Source organism: Diuraphis noxia, unplaced genomic scaffold, assembly GCF_037042655.1.
Source record: "Diuraphis noxia isolate RWA-SAM2 unplaced genomic scaffold, SU_Dnox_SAM2 contig0002, whole genome shotgun sequence".
Lineage (NCBI taxonomy): Eukaryota > Metazoa > Arthropoda > Insecta > Hemiptera > Aphididae > Diuraphis > Diuraphis noxia.
In genome coordinates, this window is record NW_028301712.1 from 75,768,731 (window position 1) to 75,788,375 (window position 19,645).

Here is a 19,645-nt window from a genome sequence, read left to right on the forward strand (position 1 = left end):
TAAGCAGGGCTCGGTTTTGACGGTTTGGCATCGATCGGGATTGTGTGGTTCATTGGCAAATCTGGTGATACTGTAACTGATGACTTCATGGCTCGTCCTACAGTGTAATTTTGGTATCCATCATGGTTAGGTCATGTTGACATCAACATCCATGTTGATCTCTGCTGACTAACTGGATAGCTAGCTAAGCAGTGAGTTTCCAACCATTTCTGTAACTCTTAGTTCGTTCTCATATTATATCGGGACTTCGTACATATTAAAACGGGTTCAGGGGCTGTATCTAGCGAAATCACAGCCAAGCGTGCGGGCTGGTAACTGCTCGCCTGTAAGTTACCTCGACCATTGTGATTCATTCGCATCCGCTGGCGATTGGTATAGATTGCGTTCTTCGGGAGCCAGGTCACGGATAGAGAAGGACTTGTCTGGAACTGGTTGTTTCGCGGCTCGTCTACGGAGTGTAACAATACGTGGGAAATTACCATCGATGCAGGGGTTTCTAAACTTGTTTTCCATCGTTATTCATTGCAAAATATTATTATAGTAGTTATTATAAGTCACGGGATATTTTGGAATAGTGTCTGTTTACAGAAATAACACAGCACACACTTAACATTTTAAGTAAGCCCTGTGAGAAACACTGGCGTATAGTGTGATCTATGTATCATTATATGTCACTAATTCTGTAGTCTCCCATTGGCTAAGGGGAATAGTTCGTTCTCAGGCCTTCGAGTCGTAATATTAGGAATTAATATTCAGGAGTTGAGTGATAGACAGATAAGTATACTTCCGAGTGTATTCGGCGCGCTATACAGTGTGCCTACTATGAAACGTATATACGAGTTGTACCAAATACTAGTCCGGTGCATGTTTGACCGGTTCATTAAAAGTGATTTTTGCGGTGAAAGCGAACGCGTCGATTTAAATGCACTAAAATGATCTAGATTTATCAACCTTCGGTAGCTCAGTTGGTAGAGCGGTGGACTGTAGTGGTGTAAACGTCATAGAAATCCATAGGTCGCTGGTTCAAATCCGGCCCGAAGGAGATTTTTTTATTAATTTTTTTAAATTTAATTGGTGAAAGGCCGGGGTGATAATGACAAAAAATTTGCATGTTATCAGTACGCGTGGATGATGTTTGACTTTAAAAATATTATACCGTCTCGTCACACGGTATCGTTCTATTAATTATTATTATCATAAATACTTTATTTTCACTAAACGAATAATCGTAATGCGGAAATCCGATTTTGACATGCTCGTGAATGCTGCGTGAGTTGAACGATCAAAAAAGTTTATTATTGTTTAAGTTTTGCCGAAATAAATAAGGGACGTAAATATTTCAAAATTTAGAGTAAAAGCTGTTATGAATTACATTATAGAAGTTTGCACAAAGTATTACGCTGATATTATTATAATATATTTCGTTACGTAGTAAATTTGTTCAACAATATTATACATAAATGACGGTTTACCCACGTCGCCGTGAATTCCGGAGCTGTCCGTGTATTTCCTAAAACAGCCTCGGCGGGGTCTATGCAAGTAGAATATTCAAAGTTAGTTTTTATTTAAATTTGATTTTATCATTGGCTTATGATTTTAAAAATAAATGCACGAACACGGAGATTTTTCAGTAATAATTATTATGGAAATACCTACCGTAGGCATTATAATAATAGTTAATTTTTTTACGGTCAAACGTTCTTAATTCATTTTACGACCACATTTTACACGCGGTACCCTAGGAGCAGAAAACGAAAAAAAAAAAAACAAATTTAATCATTCAAATGAAAAGCAAACAATACCACTATACCTACCTTTACTTAATTCCACTACTAATCCTTGTTCGATTATTTTTTATAGGCTCGCACAACTCGATACGCAATCGTGACTGTTATTTTATTGTATTATATTATATTATTATTTCTGAGTTCTTTAATTCAGCCAATTAAACTGTACTAGACGGTCGTAGGTATGCGCAATATAGTATTGTGGGGATTAATAAAGTTTACCGTAAATCGAAACGCCTGACAAAAAAACTTTTATTTCATACACTTAAATAATCGTGCAAATCACAAATGTAATGCAATTTATATGTAGCGAAAAAAACTCAATAATTTTCACGTCAATTGATGTATAAATGTGAGCGTTATAATATACCACCCAACATCGGTTAAATACACTAAAACTATCGAATAAGAAAAATAAAATGTAAAGTTTTGATTGTTTGTGCGTGTTTAGTGAATGAATTTCTATTGATTGTACGTCGAACCGTATTAGAATAATAATTGTAATACTTTGAAACACGGTCGATGTATAATATGTATGATTTACCCGTCACCATATACATACGTCATATAGGTAAGTTTTTTTGGAAATATTTTCTTTGCATATTATATTTACTATTTAATGAATTTACAAGACAATTTTTTAACTATTTTTACCATTCTTATTTTTAATTTTTTACTTTTTTTTACGAAAACATAATTTTTAAAAATTCATGTTTCATATTTTTTTTAAATAATTTCAATACTTATATAAAAATCGACTTTTAGACGATCAGTTATAAATTTATAATTATAGTAAGTATTTAAAGTTTAGATGGGCGATTAATAGAATACCACTGTGTCATACAAACGTACAACATACCTACCAAAAACTGCAGTTTTTCGTGGGAAAGAATCAAGGCGAGATGGAACTTAACTAAGAAAGAAAATTTTCACGATATAAAGATGAAAACATTTAAAGTGCAATATCGTTTTCGTTTGTTTGATACTTATTACAAATAATAAAAGAGCTCTTATTATTTAAAATATTATTATTTCAAACTTGAATAACTTTTTTTTGTATTTGTGATATCGCAAAAATAAAAACGATGTTACGCAGTAAATATTCTCATCTACACAGTGTGAAAATTTCATTTAATAGTAATGACTGTAATCTTTTCGGATGTTTCAACGCAAAATAGTTTTTGATGTGTTGTGCTTTTATAAGACGGAGGCAACACATCAATGGCAAGGCGTCCTTTAAATAATTAAATAGTGAACTAGAATTTGCGACGTTTATTTCTTAGCTGCACTCCACTCCGATAGTCTATAAGGTTTAAATATTCAAGTTGACAAGTTCGATACATCATTTTTTTAAACAAATGTTTTATAATAAACGAAAGTGATGTATATTGAAAAGGTACCTTATAAACAGAATACATATTTTGTAACAACTTATAGTTAATATTATATTATAGTTATAATCTTGCATAATTCGGTTTTGGTGTAAGATAAGATTTTTTAGATAAAGTAAAAAAAAAAAATAATAATAACGATAAAATCATCTAAACATATTTACCTATCTTCAATACTTCAATCTCAGTAATTATCTTGTCGAATATTTTTTAACTATATTTTGTTGTAATACGTACATAATATCTACAAGTAAGCTTCGAATCAAGAACCTGCACTCGAATTCCTTATACCCACTCTTGTATCTTACCCAGTCACATGCGAGTAAAATATAAACAATTTCAATATTAACGTAACTATATATATAAGTACTTATGAATATATTATTATTATACACATAGACTAAAATAGAGTTCCGAGATGTAATTTCGTAATGTTCATCAAACACCAGCCCGATTGAGTATTTGCACGTTCAAAAGGAAACGTGCGGTGTTTTTTTTCCCGTTATCGTGTATAAATTATTATAAAACGACGGGTAAAATACAATTATACGATTCCTCGAGACTCTAATTTATACCCAGATTTATTTTTATATCAACGGCTATTTGTATTTACATTGATTTTACGAACCACGATAAAACCACCGATTTTGATGTTTATGGCTTATTCTGTTTTCTTTATTCGACTTTCGAATAAACCTTACGTGACACAGTATCGTTACGAGATACGCTCGTTCATTGTTGCGCCCCCACCCACCCCAAACCACCTCTCGGATTGATTTATATTTAATGTCGTGTTTTTCGTTAATTTATTTTAAGAAAAGTCTCAACGCGCAATACGTTGGACTCTCTCGACTCCACCGTGGCAAGTGTTTATCGAAAACTCGCATTGTGCGCTGCCGCTGCAGGGCTTAGACATACGCGTCGGAAGAAAATAGAACAAAAAATGAACAAAAGAACTTTACGATGCTCTTTTGGGTATTTTAATGCACTGGCTAGTGCAGGGAGACAGGACAGCACGCAGTGTTGAACAAGTCAGAACAACGCAAATAATAGAAAACTGTAATGCGAATAACGAGTTGATATAATATAATATATTATATCAACTTATACAAATTATATTGTGCATTCGGATAATATTAATATAATAATAATGTATAAAATATATTCCATCTTGTTAAATTTCATTAAATATATATAATATTGGGTTTATTTACACCTTAGGTATCTTGCACCTAGTAAACAGTATATTTTACTGAATGATGGTTTACTCACAGATGAACTAAATTATACAAACACAATATGACGTGCAGTACCACATATAATTGCGTTTACAACTGACGTTGCTGAATTAATTTATTAATCATTTACGAGTAAGTTGCTTTGCTCTATATATTATTGTACCCACATTGCTTCATAATATGCACTTTATTTATTAGATGCCATCCATTTATCTACTATTACTTCAATATCTGTTCATACTACCGCAATCATAATGTTAATCAGTAAACAGGTTCCATATTTAGCTCTATTTACGGTTTTAGGCCCCCACACACACCGACTCACTACTTGTTTGAAATACCATACCCAACCGTAAATCAAATCAAGTATATTTGAAAATATTGGAAATATTGAATACAGTAAATTTTAGGTAACTCTGGTCATTGATATATAACGGTAATTTTTTGGTTTAATCAAGTGTTACGAGAAAAATACAAATATTTTTCCTGTTTTTTTTTCGTTTTTTTTCAATTATCCAAAATAATATTATACGCCTAAGTATCCAAATAGAAAAATGTTTTATGGGTTTCTTATAGAACTTTTATTTTTGTGCAATGAGCGCTACACGGGTCTATGTATATTTTATCATCAGTGTCCAATGTAAATCGAACGCAATACGAAGTTTAAAGTTTCAAAAATTTGTTCAAATAATAGAATTAATTTAAAACAATCTAATATCACCCTATTATTTTAATTTAAATATATTTTATAAAATTATGCTACTAAAATGTTTTATTTTAAAATTATAATACGCAACAACTTTTAAAATCGAAAATCGCATGCATTATAGTAAATAACATTTAGTGATTTTTTAATACAGTTTTTAGTATATTATATTTATTATCCATATGGTATATTATTTTAATATGCATGCATTCTATATGTATAGTTATCACCTTCATACTTTCATAGGATGGTCACCTCTAATGAATGGTCATTATATTTCCGGTGTCTTCGATCACCGTTGTATCGAAGTTATACTATGCTTCTTGTAATTTTTTAATTAAAATAATTATCTAATTGACGACGAGTAAAATACGTACTTTTCAGCTGTTAAATGGGTTATTTGCTCGAATATTTTATAAAATGTATGTTTTAATAAATAGTATAAATATTATATAAAATAATTTTTTTTTTTATTAAATAAATAACCCTCGGAAACTTGGCCGTTGGGATAAGATACATTTTTTTTTTTTTGACAGGTGTTACATAATAATAAAGTAAAATTTTAATAACAATAACAATAAATGCCTAAATTATATGAGAATAATAAGGTTGTGTTTTATTTTTTTAAATAAGTTTGTCCAGTCCTGTCTCCTGGAGAAACATGAATATGTCTGGTGATTGCAGAAAAGATCCTAGTATATCGTATAAATCGCTGGATAGATTATTGCGATTTCTTGCATCGAGGTATATGCAAGACATTCCGTGAGAATATGTTTAATTGTAAGTTCGACCCGCACGTCATACACGAGGGAGCTCGTCTCGGGATATTAGGTAGCCTTTTTTTAAATTTATATTTACCAGTAATTGTATTGATGCATAAAATACTCACGCAATTATATTTTACAATATTTTATATTGACATATAATTTTATTTTGCTTTGTAAATACTAAATTCTATAGCTTTATGTAAGAATCTATTATAAGCGCATTTTAAAGTGAATCAATTAAACGTCAGACAGAGAAATAAACAAGTGGACAGTAATTAATTTTTTTTTTGTTTCAAAAAAAAAAAAAAAAATACGAAACAATCGTATTTTTCGCGCTGATGTAGGATTTGGATTGAAATTGATTTTGGGTGTTAATACTATATACTATATAGTATATAATTTTGTAACAGATTAATAATTCATTCTGTGATTATATGTCTTAATAACTTTTATAATATTAATAATAGTAATAATAATAATATTAAGTACATTTTGTAATTATATGCTACATAAAAGGCGCAACAGTTGATTAATTTGGACCTGTATTATAATATTCAATATATCTTCTTTTTTTTTTAATAGCATACATACAATATTATACAAAACAAAAATAAACGAATTGAAAAATATTATAAATTTAATTTTTCTTCTTTATGTATAGCTTGACTAAATCAAAGCAGTGAAAATTAATGAATCATATTATTATGCTTGGCAATAAAACAGAAGCATCAAACATCACTTCACCAACTGGGAACGTCACTGGTAAAAATTTTTGCGTGGTACAATGGTACACCAAATTTTTATTATTATTTTTAATTGAATAATACACCGTAAAAATAGCCATTAACGGAGTTTCTTCAGAACAAATCGTATTATTAGAAATTATTTACTAACGATAATCGATTATAGAGTCGATCATTTTTGATAGGTTATGTTGGATTTGGTGCCGGCGGAGTTGTTTGGAGGACTAAAAAGCGAGCAACGATTTGATATTACAAATCATTCGGAATACTTGATCTCTTTGAGAAAATGAGTAAATACTCGACAACAATATTGATGCGGACTAAATTACTTGTGTTCGATGTGCGTCTACCAATTGTCAGCAAACGGGTTAATACTTAATATACATTGTAATGATATAATATTAAATATTATAATGTGCAAAGTACACTTCTAAATTAGAATCGCTCGTAGAGATTATAACCATAAATTGTATGAATAACTGACATCGAACCAGTAAGATAATTACTGAATGGGGGAGGAGGGATCGTGATTTTTGGTTTTCGTAATAATCGAAGTCTCGTACTAAAATATCTCGAGGATCTCAGGCTCATTTTGAGGCCGCCTTCACATAACTATATTAGTTGGTCGTTTATATAGTAAGTTCTTTAGTACAAAAATATTATTGGTAATTGTTATAATATTACTATTTATATACAAATTATTTATTACTTATTTAAATTAATTTCATAATGAAACTTAATTAGAGTTGATATCCTAACCATATAAGTATTTATTAAAGTTTCAAAATTATTTATAAAAAAAATTAAATATTTCAATATTATATAAACCATTTTTGTGTTTAAAATTTTAGTTTGAATTCAATGACTACCTATATAATATGTTATTACTTACTGTCTATTTGCCATATATATGACAATTATTAAGTTGTAAATATGATGTATCTTTTATAATATCAAGATAAAATTTATGACCAAGTATAAATTAGTAGCTTCGTCATTAAATTGCTTAATTTATTTTGGTTAGATGACTTCCATTCCAACTGTGTTAATATCATATAATACAATATTTTATAGGTACCTATTATTACGACAATATCCGAAAGTGTGCTCATTAGCAGTACAACTTAAAAAGTTTGTATTTATTTACCATTGAATTGAAACTTGAATATTGTGTAGGTACTCGCCTATTGAACCGAACAATTCACAATTCGCAGACTATAATATAATTTCGTAGTATATATAATATATGTAGATCAATGACAAAGATTTTGTCGAATTCAATAATATAGTATTACACGATCTGTCACCTCTGTGCGTGTCTGAAACGATGGCCTGTGGCTTTCACTTATTGCAATCGCTGTTGTTGATGTTGTCAAATCAAAGTTATTCAACCAAACGAATAAACCACATTATTTTATGTACGGCCGGCTCAAAAACAACCATTTCGTTTGAAACTAATAACATGGGTGTTGTGTGTATTTATTGGTTTCATATAAAATTCATGTGCGTCGTGTGAATTGGTAAAATGGTTAATGAGAAATTATTAATTGAGGTTGCATTGCCATACGTGGTTTATTGACCGTAATGCGTTTAGGCTAATTGTTTTTTTCTAGATATATTATATGAATTTCCAATGATGTGTCTTGGTGAGTTGTGAAAAATGTATTTTGGAAAAGTTTAATATGAGTACAATGAGCTACAATGAGCTCAACAATTAACGATTTGAATTTTGAGTTCTGTTTATGAGGTATTTTGTCGATTCCACCGGATAGTAATTGTATATGCTGATTCCACCGATAGTTAATTAATAATTGATATACATAATATAATTTACGCTTAATTTTTATTGATATTTTTAATTGGCTGTACAAATACATAATAGCTCAATCTATACCGCCGAAGCCATCGCCATAATATCAGCTCTTAAACATATTGAAAACTATCCTCAATAAAACTTCAATATATTCACAGACTCCCTAAGCTCCATCAATAGCATCCAAAATATATTTCAAACCAACGACATTGCCGCCAACATTATAAATCAAATCGATAATCTAAAAAACCAAAACAAGAACGTCCAAATAATTTGGACACCAGGACATTGCAAAATTCACGGAAATGAATTAGCCGATCATCACGCAAAAGAAGCCATAGTATCCGAAACTCCCAAACAAAAAAGTAACACAATATTAGACACATAAAAATAATCACTCAAAATATATGGCAAAATCACTGGTCAAACCAAAACAACAAATTACGTGAAATAAAACACAACATAAATCCCTGGCCGCAATACAAAATTTCAAGAAAAACCGAAATAATAATAAACCTACTCAGAATCGGACACACCCACCTCACACATGGACACCTCATGAAGAACCAACCACCGTCAGAATGCACCACATGCGGAGTAAACCTCTCAGTAAAACACTTGATGACAGAATGCCGATCAAATGAAGAAGAAAGAGAAAAACTAGATATATCAACCAACTTATACGAATCAATCGGACCCGACTGTCAACCCGAAAAAATCATGTCGTTCCTCAGGACAACCAAAATAGATAAATACATTTAATTAGAATAAATATAGTTTTAAGAATAGTATATAATGTAAATTATGTATAAAGCTAATGACCTATGTCGCCGAAGCTATAAAGACCAATTAAAAAAAAAAAAAAAAATACATAATACACAGCACTACAATGTAGTATAATCCAGTGTACTCGAAGTCAATTTATGTATTTTTAATTTTTGATCATCATAAAATATTATAATTATTTATACTTATTTTATATTATAATATTTATCTTATAATTAATTATTTTTATTAAAATTATATTATAATGATAAAAAAATAAATAATAAATACAATACAACATTTTTGTTTATAAAATTCAATTTCACAAAAACATAATGCTTAACAACATTAGAAAATCAGAATATTTATTTTCTTTTAATAACAACTGTAAATATTATTTCCTACTTACTTTGTACGTAATGTAACTGGGTTATTATTAATTATTAAAGACGAAAAAGTTACTTTAAATCAAAATTAGTAACCTCTCCATCCGGCCTTGTAGTTTATTACGTTATAATAAAAATTAGTGAAGAACTTATAACAATAGAATCTCAATGAATTTTATTTTTAGAAAAAAAATAATAACTTATTAATCTAATGAAGTTTAATATTAGAATATGATTTATAAAGTGGCCAATTCAATTTTTTGTTTTTTAATTTTTTGTGTTTTTTTTATGAATATTACGATTCAATACGATTCAATTATAATTCATACCTATGATACTCAGAAACTGTTTCAGTTCTATTATAAATTATTACGAGAGAGAAAAAAAACATGCATTTTTATGTAACGCAATGTACAATACTAAAAATGTTCACCCAAGTAGTACCCACAGTAGATATGCCTATTTGCCCAAACGCATTAAAAATTGCATAAACTCGCTCAAACGTAAACCGCTCTTTTTGACTTTTACAGTAGTGTGAAATGTTATATTATAAATGTAATACATTTCAGACGAAATATTATCATAAAAGATTTTAAATTTATTTTGCTTTTTTATACATGGTGGATACATATAATAGTATATGATTTTTTACCAGCAAGGCTAACAATATTTTTGAATTTTGAAAATTGAACACATGTTATTTTATTATGAAATCACTGCAGTAGATATACAATTATAACCAAATGTTGTAAATTTAGGTTAAATGTTTGATTCAAATGTTTATATAATTTAAGTTGTTGTATGAATTAAATGTAAGTGATAGATTTAGATGGTAGTAAACATGTGGCATTAATAGTATTTAAATTGTGTTTTTAATATTTTATAAAATAAATTACTTAACAAGGTATCATAGATTCGTAACGCAACCTGATTTTACACCTGAAAAAGTAATTTTATATATACTCAAAGCAATTTTAATTCAATTTATATTGATATTATTTCAATATATCAATATTTTGATTTTATATGATCTTAGAATTGAAAATTTTTTACATTCTAAAGATATTAATATTTTAAGTAAGATATAAATTTCAAAAAAATAAACATAATGTGCTTGATGACAGAATAAACGCGATAGGACGTTAGCTTTAACAAAATATTTCACCTTGGGCTCTCTATCTATTTTTTCTTTTTTTCGGGGTCAATATTTGAACAAATTTACGAGCAGATCATTAGACACGTCAGCCTATACGATAAAATAACGGTGCTCATAGACGATATTATATGTATATAATATATATCGTATACAGGGTGATTATCTAAACATGCACTCTTTTCTTAAATATTTAGATTTTTCGAATTTACTTAAAGAGTTTTTAGAGAAATATACAATTTGTGTCTTTGGGCACAATATGAATAAGTGATAAGGGAAGAAGCCATTCAGTGAAAGCATAACCTATTTATTTTTGTTTTTGTTTTTTTATTATTCATCATTATTTATCGTATAAATCGTAAATCATGACATCGATTTATTTCAAAGTAAATATTGAAAACAACAATTGAATAAGTAGTTTTTGAGGTATTTAATCTTGTGTACTAAGGAATATAACCTTATAGGTCCATGATTATGGATTTGAAACATATAATACGAACATTTTAGTAACTAATATTAAAATCTGTCAAAGATTCTATTTCTATTAATTTAAAAACTTAAAATTGTAAGAATGGTCCGAGTATAATAAATGCTAAACTCAATATTACATATTCTATTTTATGACTTTTCAAAACCGTTTTTTAGGACTATTATCTTTAATATAATAACTGAAACTCGTTTGAATTTTGTATTAGGAACATAAAAATTTTCAAAAAAGATGATACACTAAATTACACTAAATACACTAAAACGAGAGAGACTATGCTTGGGGAATCACACTAAACATAATATACATAATTATTATTTGTACCTACCTATAAACTATGGCAATATATATAGTATATATTGCATAAGTATATAACTACATTATATATTACACACAGACACATGCATAATGTATATATATATATATATATTATGTGTGTGTGTGTATGAATATAGTGTATACGGACGGACGCGCTTACTTAACACCACTACGCATATCGTGCGGGACGAGTTCGTTAACGACCGCCGTGGGAGCTTAACTTTTTGGCCGCCGTCTTGAATTTTTGGAACGCTTTCGCCACCATGCGTGCCACACCAACTCCCCCTCAACCAATGAATTTCCTGTGAGCCTCTCCACCTATGATATTGTTGTTGTATCCATACCTGAAGGTGTACAGAATATACTCATTTGGTCCTTATAATAAATAACGTAGGTAACACACGCGTGAGTGTATTATTCCATAATACGTATAAAATATAATTGTATTTAATATATTTACATGGGTATTGCACTGAAGTCGATTTCATTAGAGTAACCATCATAGGCACCCGCAGAAATTTTTCAAGGGGGGGGGGCAATGTTAGGATTTGAAGATAAATATTATAATTTTACTAGGTGTTGTAAAATAATAACCTTTTTTATTATACTGGTATACAATATATTATATTTTATTATATTACAACTTATTTTATACTTTAAATTTGTTGTATAGTATATAGTAATTTAACTTAAAACATTCAATTAAAAAAAATATTTTGAAAAAGCCAGGGGGGCAAATGCCCCAGCTTGCCCTCCCCTGCGGGCGCCTATGGTAACCATACATATGTTTGCTAGTACATATGTTTGCTAGTACATTTTTTGTTTTTTTTTTCGGAGAAAAGAATAAGGTATACAAATATTATATTATATTTCTGAATTTATTATATTATGACTTATTTAAGTCGTGCTAGTCCACAACAGCTGTTACCTGTAACTTACAGGTTTTGAAAAATAAAATAAATATAATTAATGTATTAACTTTCACGTTTATTTATCATGGGTAGTATTTTCTAATTTTCATGTTCGTTTGAATAGTTTTTCTTATATAAATACCAACAAATATTTATAATTTTATACCTTCAAAATTTTCACGTATAATTAACATCGAACAAATTATGTTTTTATGTAGACAATTTTAAATTAACATTCAAAATGAAATTTATAATGATATAATGAATGGTGAATTGGTTGAAGCAGAAATTCCCATGTCTCATTGATTTTATACGTCATATTATGTTAAGAAAAAGTGATAAACAAAGTAGACGTTAAGAAGGTTGTATTAGGTATAATACCGGGTGGTGTTCACTGTTCACTGGTTAGTGATTAGCCAGTCAAACTATAAATCTTCTTTGTAAAGAAAGGTTGTGAAAATGTGACCACGAGCACAGCAAATGCCAACAAAAAAAACACACACAAATTTAAGAGAGTTAGTGCCTATTAGCTTTTATTTCTAAGGGCTATTATAGTAGAGTTTGATAGCCAAATTTAGTACCTATAATTTAAAGTAAACTAAAACTTCGTAGTATTACTTAAAAACTATTGATTATTACTTAGTTTTTGGTGTAACTTAAAATCTATCATTCATTCCTTACTCCTTATAAATATATCATTATGGTAATATTATGTTATATGCCAATTCAAATAGTTATACGTATACCGTATTTTGATCAATACTCGGATTTGGAAAAAACATTTTATTTTAATGTTATTGAGAATTAAAATGTTTTGTACTTTTACGTTTAACGTTATTTAAATGAATTTAAATGTTATTTAAATTTTGTATTTAAGTTTTCAAAATTTTCTAGTTACTTTGCTTTCGAATTTAATCTTTAATATTATGATTATTTTAACTTCGTTATATTGTTACGTTCTTTTAATAAGTACCATTTCATTTAATCTTTCCATCAATTCTAATCCCTAATTACTAACAATCACAATTTTCCACTGATTTTAATTTAAATACGTATTCATTAAATTTTATCAATTGATTAATACCTAATCACCATTATTTATTAGCCATTGAGTTTTTTCAACGAAGAATTTCCAAATAATATAATTTTAAACATAAACATAAACATGAATTATATACTTAGCATCAATTTTCACCATCTATATATGGAAATAAAATTAGTTTATCTTAAATGATATGTATATATACAATATTATTATATTATATTAACATAGTATACAATAAACAAAAATATTTTATTTTTAGTTATATATAGTAATGCGTTAAAAAAATATAAATATTTTAATGATATTGTTATGTTTTGATCAGTCATATTTTCATTTGATGTTATATTATGATACTTTAAATTGTTTTCTTTCCATTATTCGTTTTAATCACACATACATATTATTTTTTTCGAATTAAAACGTTTTCGATATATAATTTTAATAAAACTCAGCATACCACACATTTAAACCAACAAAACAATTATGCATCAGTGATATTCATTCGTAGAGTATTTCCTTTCAAAAAGCTATAATCATTAAAATCATAAAATAATCATTTCATTATATTTTGTATGAGTAGTACGTAAAAAGATAATATATAGTAACGAAGAATACACTGTTACACACCAACACATTGGCCTAAGAAAATGGATTCGAGGCAGTGGTGTACCTGTTTTGCCTATCTGAGACGCCGGGTTACCATAATCATTATTCATTATATTATTTTTGCTATTCAAGGCTGAGAAAACAACAGAATATCATCGTAGCAGTTACATTAGTAAACGTAGAAAAATTTGATTTGATAATGTCTGAAGTCATCGTCGCCACCACTCTAGGTAGTACCACGGTTTGTAATGATAACGTCTTCGGTGATTTTCGGTTTTTGATTTATAAATCTAAAATGCATATTATGCATTATAATGGTTATTTAATATATTATACAGTGTTTCCGTTTGTCACGAAAACTTGCGAAAACTTGTTTATATTATAGTCGATTTTCGATCGGCATTCATATTTCGAGTACACATTTTTGGATAAAAATATAAATATAACGTTCGTAAATAATAATACAAGTGCTTCTGTGAAAGTCATTGCCAACGAAATTCGAACGCTCAACTCGATTAACTCGCTTGGAATTTGAAATATTTCGTATCAAACATCGGTGACGTCAATCGTCGCAGACACGAACATTATTATAATATTAAAATGTATAACATTCCTAAAACGAACCGATTACGATTACAATAATACAGAACCACCGTTTACTTTTTCAATAACTATTTATTATTGCAGCTGTTCTATTTCGTACAGTAAAAATGTTATAATATTATTGGCGATTCATCAAATATACTCAGCTCAATTTTTTTCTTTAACAATAAATTTATCTGAATTTTACTAAAGAATTCTAATAAAATACCTATATGTCTTAAGAGCCATCATTTTTAAATATTTCAATTTTTATACCTACCATTTAAGTGTTCTGTGTCGCTTTAAAAACTTATCTTCTTTAAATAAAAATCAACAGTTTTTGCTAAAAACTATCTAGTTTAGTTTCTTTTGTTGAAATGTATCTACCCACTATGGATTATAGTCTTTAAAAATGATTTAAAAATAATATGAAATATATTATGCAACATAGAATCTAGTATTATTTATATTCAGACAATTTTAACAAATTTTAAAATATATACATCATTTAAAGTTTTAGATTAATATTTGCCCATATTATTATAACCCAAACACATTATCATGGGCTTATTTTTCTTAATACAAAAACGTCATACAACTCAAAACTATTCGTTCAAATTTCTATTTAGATACCAAATTTCCAAAAAAAAAAATTCAATTAACAATTTATATAAAAAATCCATATTTGAAAACCAGTTTGTATCAGCACAAGATACTTCTTAAATAGTATCTATAGGTATTAAGATATTTGATGATATGGATATGATGTTAATATTTATATTATTTTTTTTATATAAAAAAACAGAATTTAAATAAATTCATTACCTATTAAAAGAAAACACTTGCGTGACCTTGCTTGGTGAATAACCCTGTATAGGAATATATTGTACCTTTTGCATGAAAATATTCAGTAGCGATGTTTAGAATATTGTTGCTAGAAAGACGTTTTTAATAAAAAATAACAAAAAACCTATTAAAATATTGGCATAAGGCCACATCACCCGGTAGTAATATTATATTCTACTGAAATTATCATCTTTGGAAGTACCGACTACATTATCTTAACGTAAAGACATTGATATTATATATTAAACATTTTCGTAGACACCCGTTAAATGGTTAGTTACTATTATAATAGTACATTGTTGTAACGCAGAATCATTACAAAATCATATTTATAGGTTATAAGTACTATTATATATTTTATGATTTATAGTAATATATTGTAAACATTTTAATAGTAGATACTACATCATCAAAATAACCGTGTAAATTAATCTTAAGAAGAATTTATAATATTATGATGGGATGACACTATACACTTCAATAGCTTATTTTGAAATTAGCTCAGTGCAGGAAATCCGTTAAATTATTATTACTACGACTGAAACGACGACTTTTCTTCCATAAAATGGTGGGAGATGTATGTAAGTACGCGTAGGTACAGTGCGAATATTATGTTATTTAATTATCTAATTATATTATTAAGTATTAATGTCAAGTGCTACTTATTCATAATAATTGCTATTACATTCAACCCGCATATCTAGTTTAACGAAGATTTATTATTTGTTATTACACATGTTATTATTTATACTTATTATTCGAATATTATTATTATTATGAATATTAATGAAACTTTATTGGTTTCGGATGTGTACACTGTATATAATAAAATTTATACTAAGCAGGACGTATCTATTGTTGTAAATGACAGCGAAATTATGTATTCGGATTGATGACAATATAATATATATATACATATATACATACATATATATGTATATTGTGTTCTGCATTCATATCGTCGAGATATCATCGTGATGAGTGTAACACAATATTATAGAATATTAACAATAGTAAATTATTACAAATGTATTATTATTATTTCATCGATGTCACTATACTTGATATTCTGATGTAATATTTATCTTAGTACTTTCCTAGGTAACTGTATTATACAATTAAATAAACATGGACAATTTTTGCAATTGCAAATGTTTGATAGTGAATAACATAAATTAAACAACACGATAGCTACCCAAATTATCTTCTAAACCAATTATTAAGAAAACTAATTTTTGGTATTCTAAAGTTTTAATTAACTTTAATAACTGAATTATTACTCAGAAATTACTAAGTACATTTTTATTTAAAAAAAAATCATCTTCTCAACAAATCATTTATAGTAAAAAATTAAGTGGATCACATTTTAAATCACTAGTCGCGATACTTCAATTATATATTTACAAATATTAATTAAGCTAACTTAATCTAATGCAAGGGCGTCGTTTAGTTTTTCTTAGGTTGGGGTTACATTTTCATTGAACCAATGTTTGGTTAAAACAATAGGTAGGTAAGCATATTAATTCAAAGCAGCTTTCTACGCTTTGTGTATTACAAAACAAATAACTATTCAAAAAACTAAGATATAAAAAAATTTAAAAAAGATGTAATAATTTATAATACACAAAATTAATAATTTAATAAATTTGCAGGTAAATAATTTTATTTTTTATATACTCAGCTATATGAAAATGAAAACCATACAATTTATTATAGATTATTAACTATTTTTTTTTTCGTTAACCTTATAATATATTTTTTTTAATCCTATGAATTTACTAATTAAATAAATTAAAAAGTTTAATTGGTTTGCTGTGTAAAAATTAATGTCTAAGTAAGATGACAAATATATCGATAATGATGAATTAATATTTTCGGTAATACCTTATAATTATATACGATATTATGATTATGTATTAAGTATTTAATAATCATTTGAAAAATAATAGTTATGAATATTTTCGTCGTAATTTATGTATTTCAATATTTCTTAATTTGAAGGTAATATGAAGTGAATAATTTAAATTCGGAACACCTTTAAAATTACTTTTTTGAAATTGTTTACTACCCATTATTTATTCTTCGAAATATTATATTCTTGTTCAAAATTTTTTTTATTATTATTACCATTGTACTTTTTTAAATCTAATTTGTATAACAGAAAAAAATAAACAATAAGCAATTTTATCAAGCATATTACAAATTGGCTGCAAAACTGTCGTTTTCATAATATTTTTCGTTAGGGATTAAACAATGCCAGTCTTTTTGGTAGATTATTGGTGCTCAACGTATTAGTTAAACGGTCTTTAACGGAGATTATCCAATGTCAATGTTTTTAGTCAGAAAAATCTACCCTGTGTCCCTATGATAAATTCGTTTTCTATTGGGCATTAAAACCAATCGGTCAATTTAGAGCTGAAATCACTATGCGTATGAGTCTTATAATTTGTGTATAATGTACATAATACGTCATGTACTCATGTTCAGAAACTGTGAAAAACGTTTAATTACCGACGAGATTTTCGCGACTTGCTTTAACATTCGAGCCGAAATAATAAACAAAAAACCACTGCATTGAAACCATTCGTAATTATATTACCATTTTAATTTGATTTTTAATTCAATTCTCATTACCTTTGTTCTAGTGCCATTTGTTTCTTCCACACAATAAACGTGTCGTACCCTTATTCCGCCTCCACATGTTTTGCTACAGGGACTCCAGTTGTCGTCAGCAACCCACCTAAAAAAAATCACAATAATAATAAATATTAAAAAAAATCATAATAAAATATTCAGAGGGTTAGCGTTTCGCACGAGTTAAATTAAAAAAAGAAAAAAATATTTTAATACACATGAAACTTTAATGATTATACGTGCATGTATCTATGTATTTCATATTATGTATATATATATATAGGTATATGTATATGTACGTATCAACCGTTAAAAAGTCGCATAACAAGTAGGCATTAAATAATTACAAGCGTAATTCAAAATAATTTCAAATAACCATCTAAAACAATAACTTTACTGAGTTAATATTATAATGTTTCTAAATACTCAATTGTGTTTTAAGTATTGTTAAAATTGATACGGTAATTTATTAAAATAATTATATTACGATGTTAAGTTGAACATTGTGTGTTTAAAAAAAAATTGTATAAAATGAATTATATGTAATTTTGTTGTAATAATTGATAATTATTAATAAGTTAAAAATATTAAATTTAAAATCGTAGTTTCGCAATCATTAAAAACAAAATGGAAAAAAAAATATTTTTTCTTATTAGCATGGATCTTGAAATAATGAAAATATTTTATGAGTTGAACAAAACCATTATTTAGTTTGTTCAACTAATATTATGGAAAACAAGCGCTATACTCGTTGTTTATTCGGCCTTAAATTTTATTTACTTTAGAAACAAATCGGAAAACAATTTCACTTTTGATAAACAGCATGAATACAATCGAAAAGTTTGATGCGTAAAATTATTTCACACGCCTCTGTAGATATTATATTATGGTAATACATTAGAGTAAAAATAAAAATTATAAACACGAATACGTTAGATTTTTTTGTTTTTGATATTTCTCTGTGCTCTGTGCTGTCTCCTGACAAAAACCAACGCAGAAAGTGTTTGCCAGAGTAGTTCGTTATTTCGATTCGATGAGATATCTCATTAAAAGTTATTATACGTCTTAGAATCGTAAAATAATAATATATGCACATATTGTTCGAATTCGCAGTAAAACTTTGTCAATTAAAAGAAGCATTTTTCTTTGAGCTTTGATAAACAGAAAAATAGCGATGAGCACATTTGTACTCATATTCTAATTTACACGCGTTAAATACGTTGCACCAGTTTTCAAATATAGACATATTTCGAATATTTGAGCGAGTTAAAAATCGACACGTTTCTCGGTTGCTTGTAGTACGTCCTATCAAAATCGTGGCCCCAGCAAAATATGACCAAATAATCAAATTTAAATAAATAATTCGGTTATTGTATTATATTGTGATTCTATCAGAAATGGAACTGTTCGTGAATTTTAGGTAGATAAATATAACTGATTAAGGTATGTACTTAAAATTTTTTAACT

General features: G+C 27.7%; 1 protein-coding gene and 1 non-coding gene across 6 annotated transcripts in view; one reads left to right on the forward strand and one right to left on the reverse strand.

The window, feature by feature from the left end:
- nolo (ADAMTS-like no long nerve cord) overlaps positions 1–19,645 on the reverse strand; it is a 206,766-nt gene that overhangs the window by 50,246 nt on the left and 136,875 nt on the right. For all 5 annotated transcript variants that reach the window (XM_089218554.1, XM_089218553.1, XM_089218555.1 and 2 more), the window contains exon 8: positions 18,179–18,284. In XM_089218554.1, coding sequence (XP_089074680.1) covers positions 18,179–18,284 — 106 coding nt within the window. The remainder of the gene's footprint in view (positions 1–18,178; positions 18,285–19,645) is intronic.
- TRNAY-GUA (transfer RNA tyrosine (anticodon GUA)) lies at positions 951–1,042 on the forward strand. The gene is given in 2 exon segments: positions 951–987; positions 1,007–1,042. It is a non-coding gene; the product is annotated as a tRNA-Tyr (tRNA).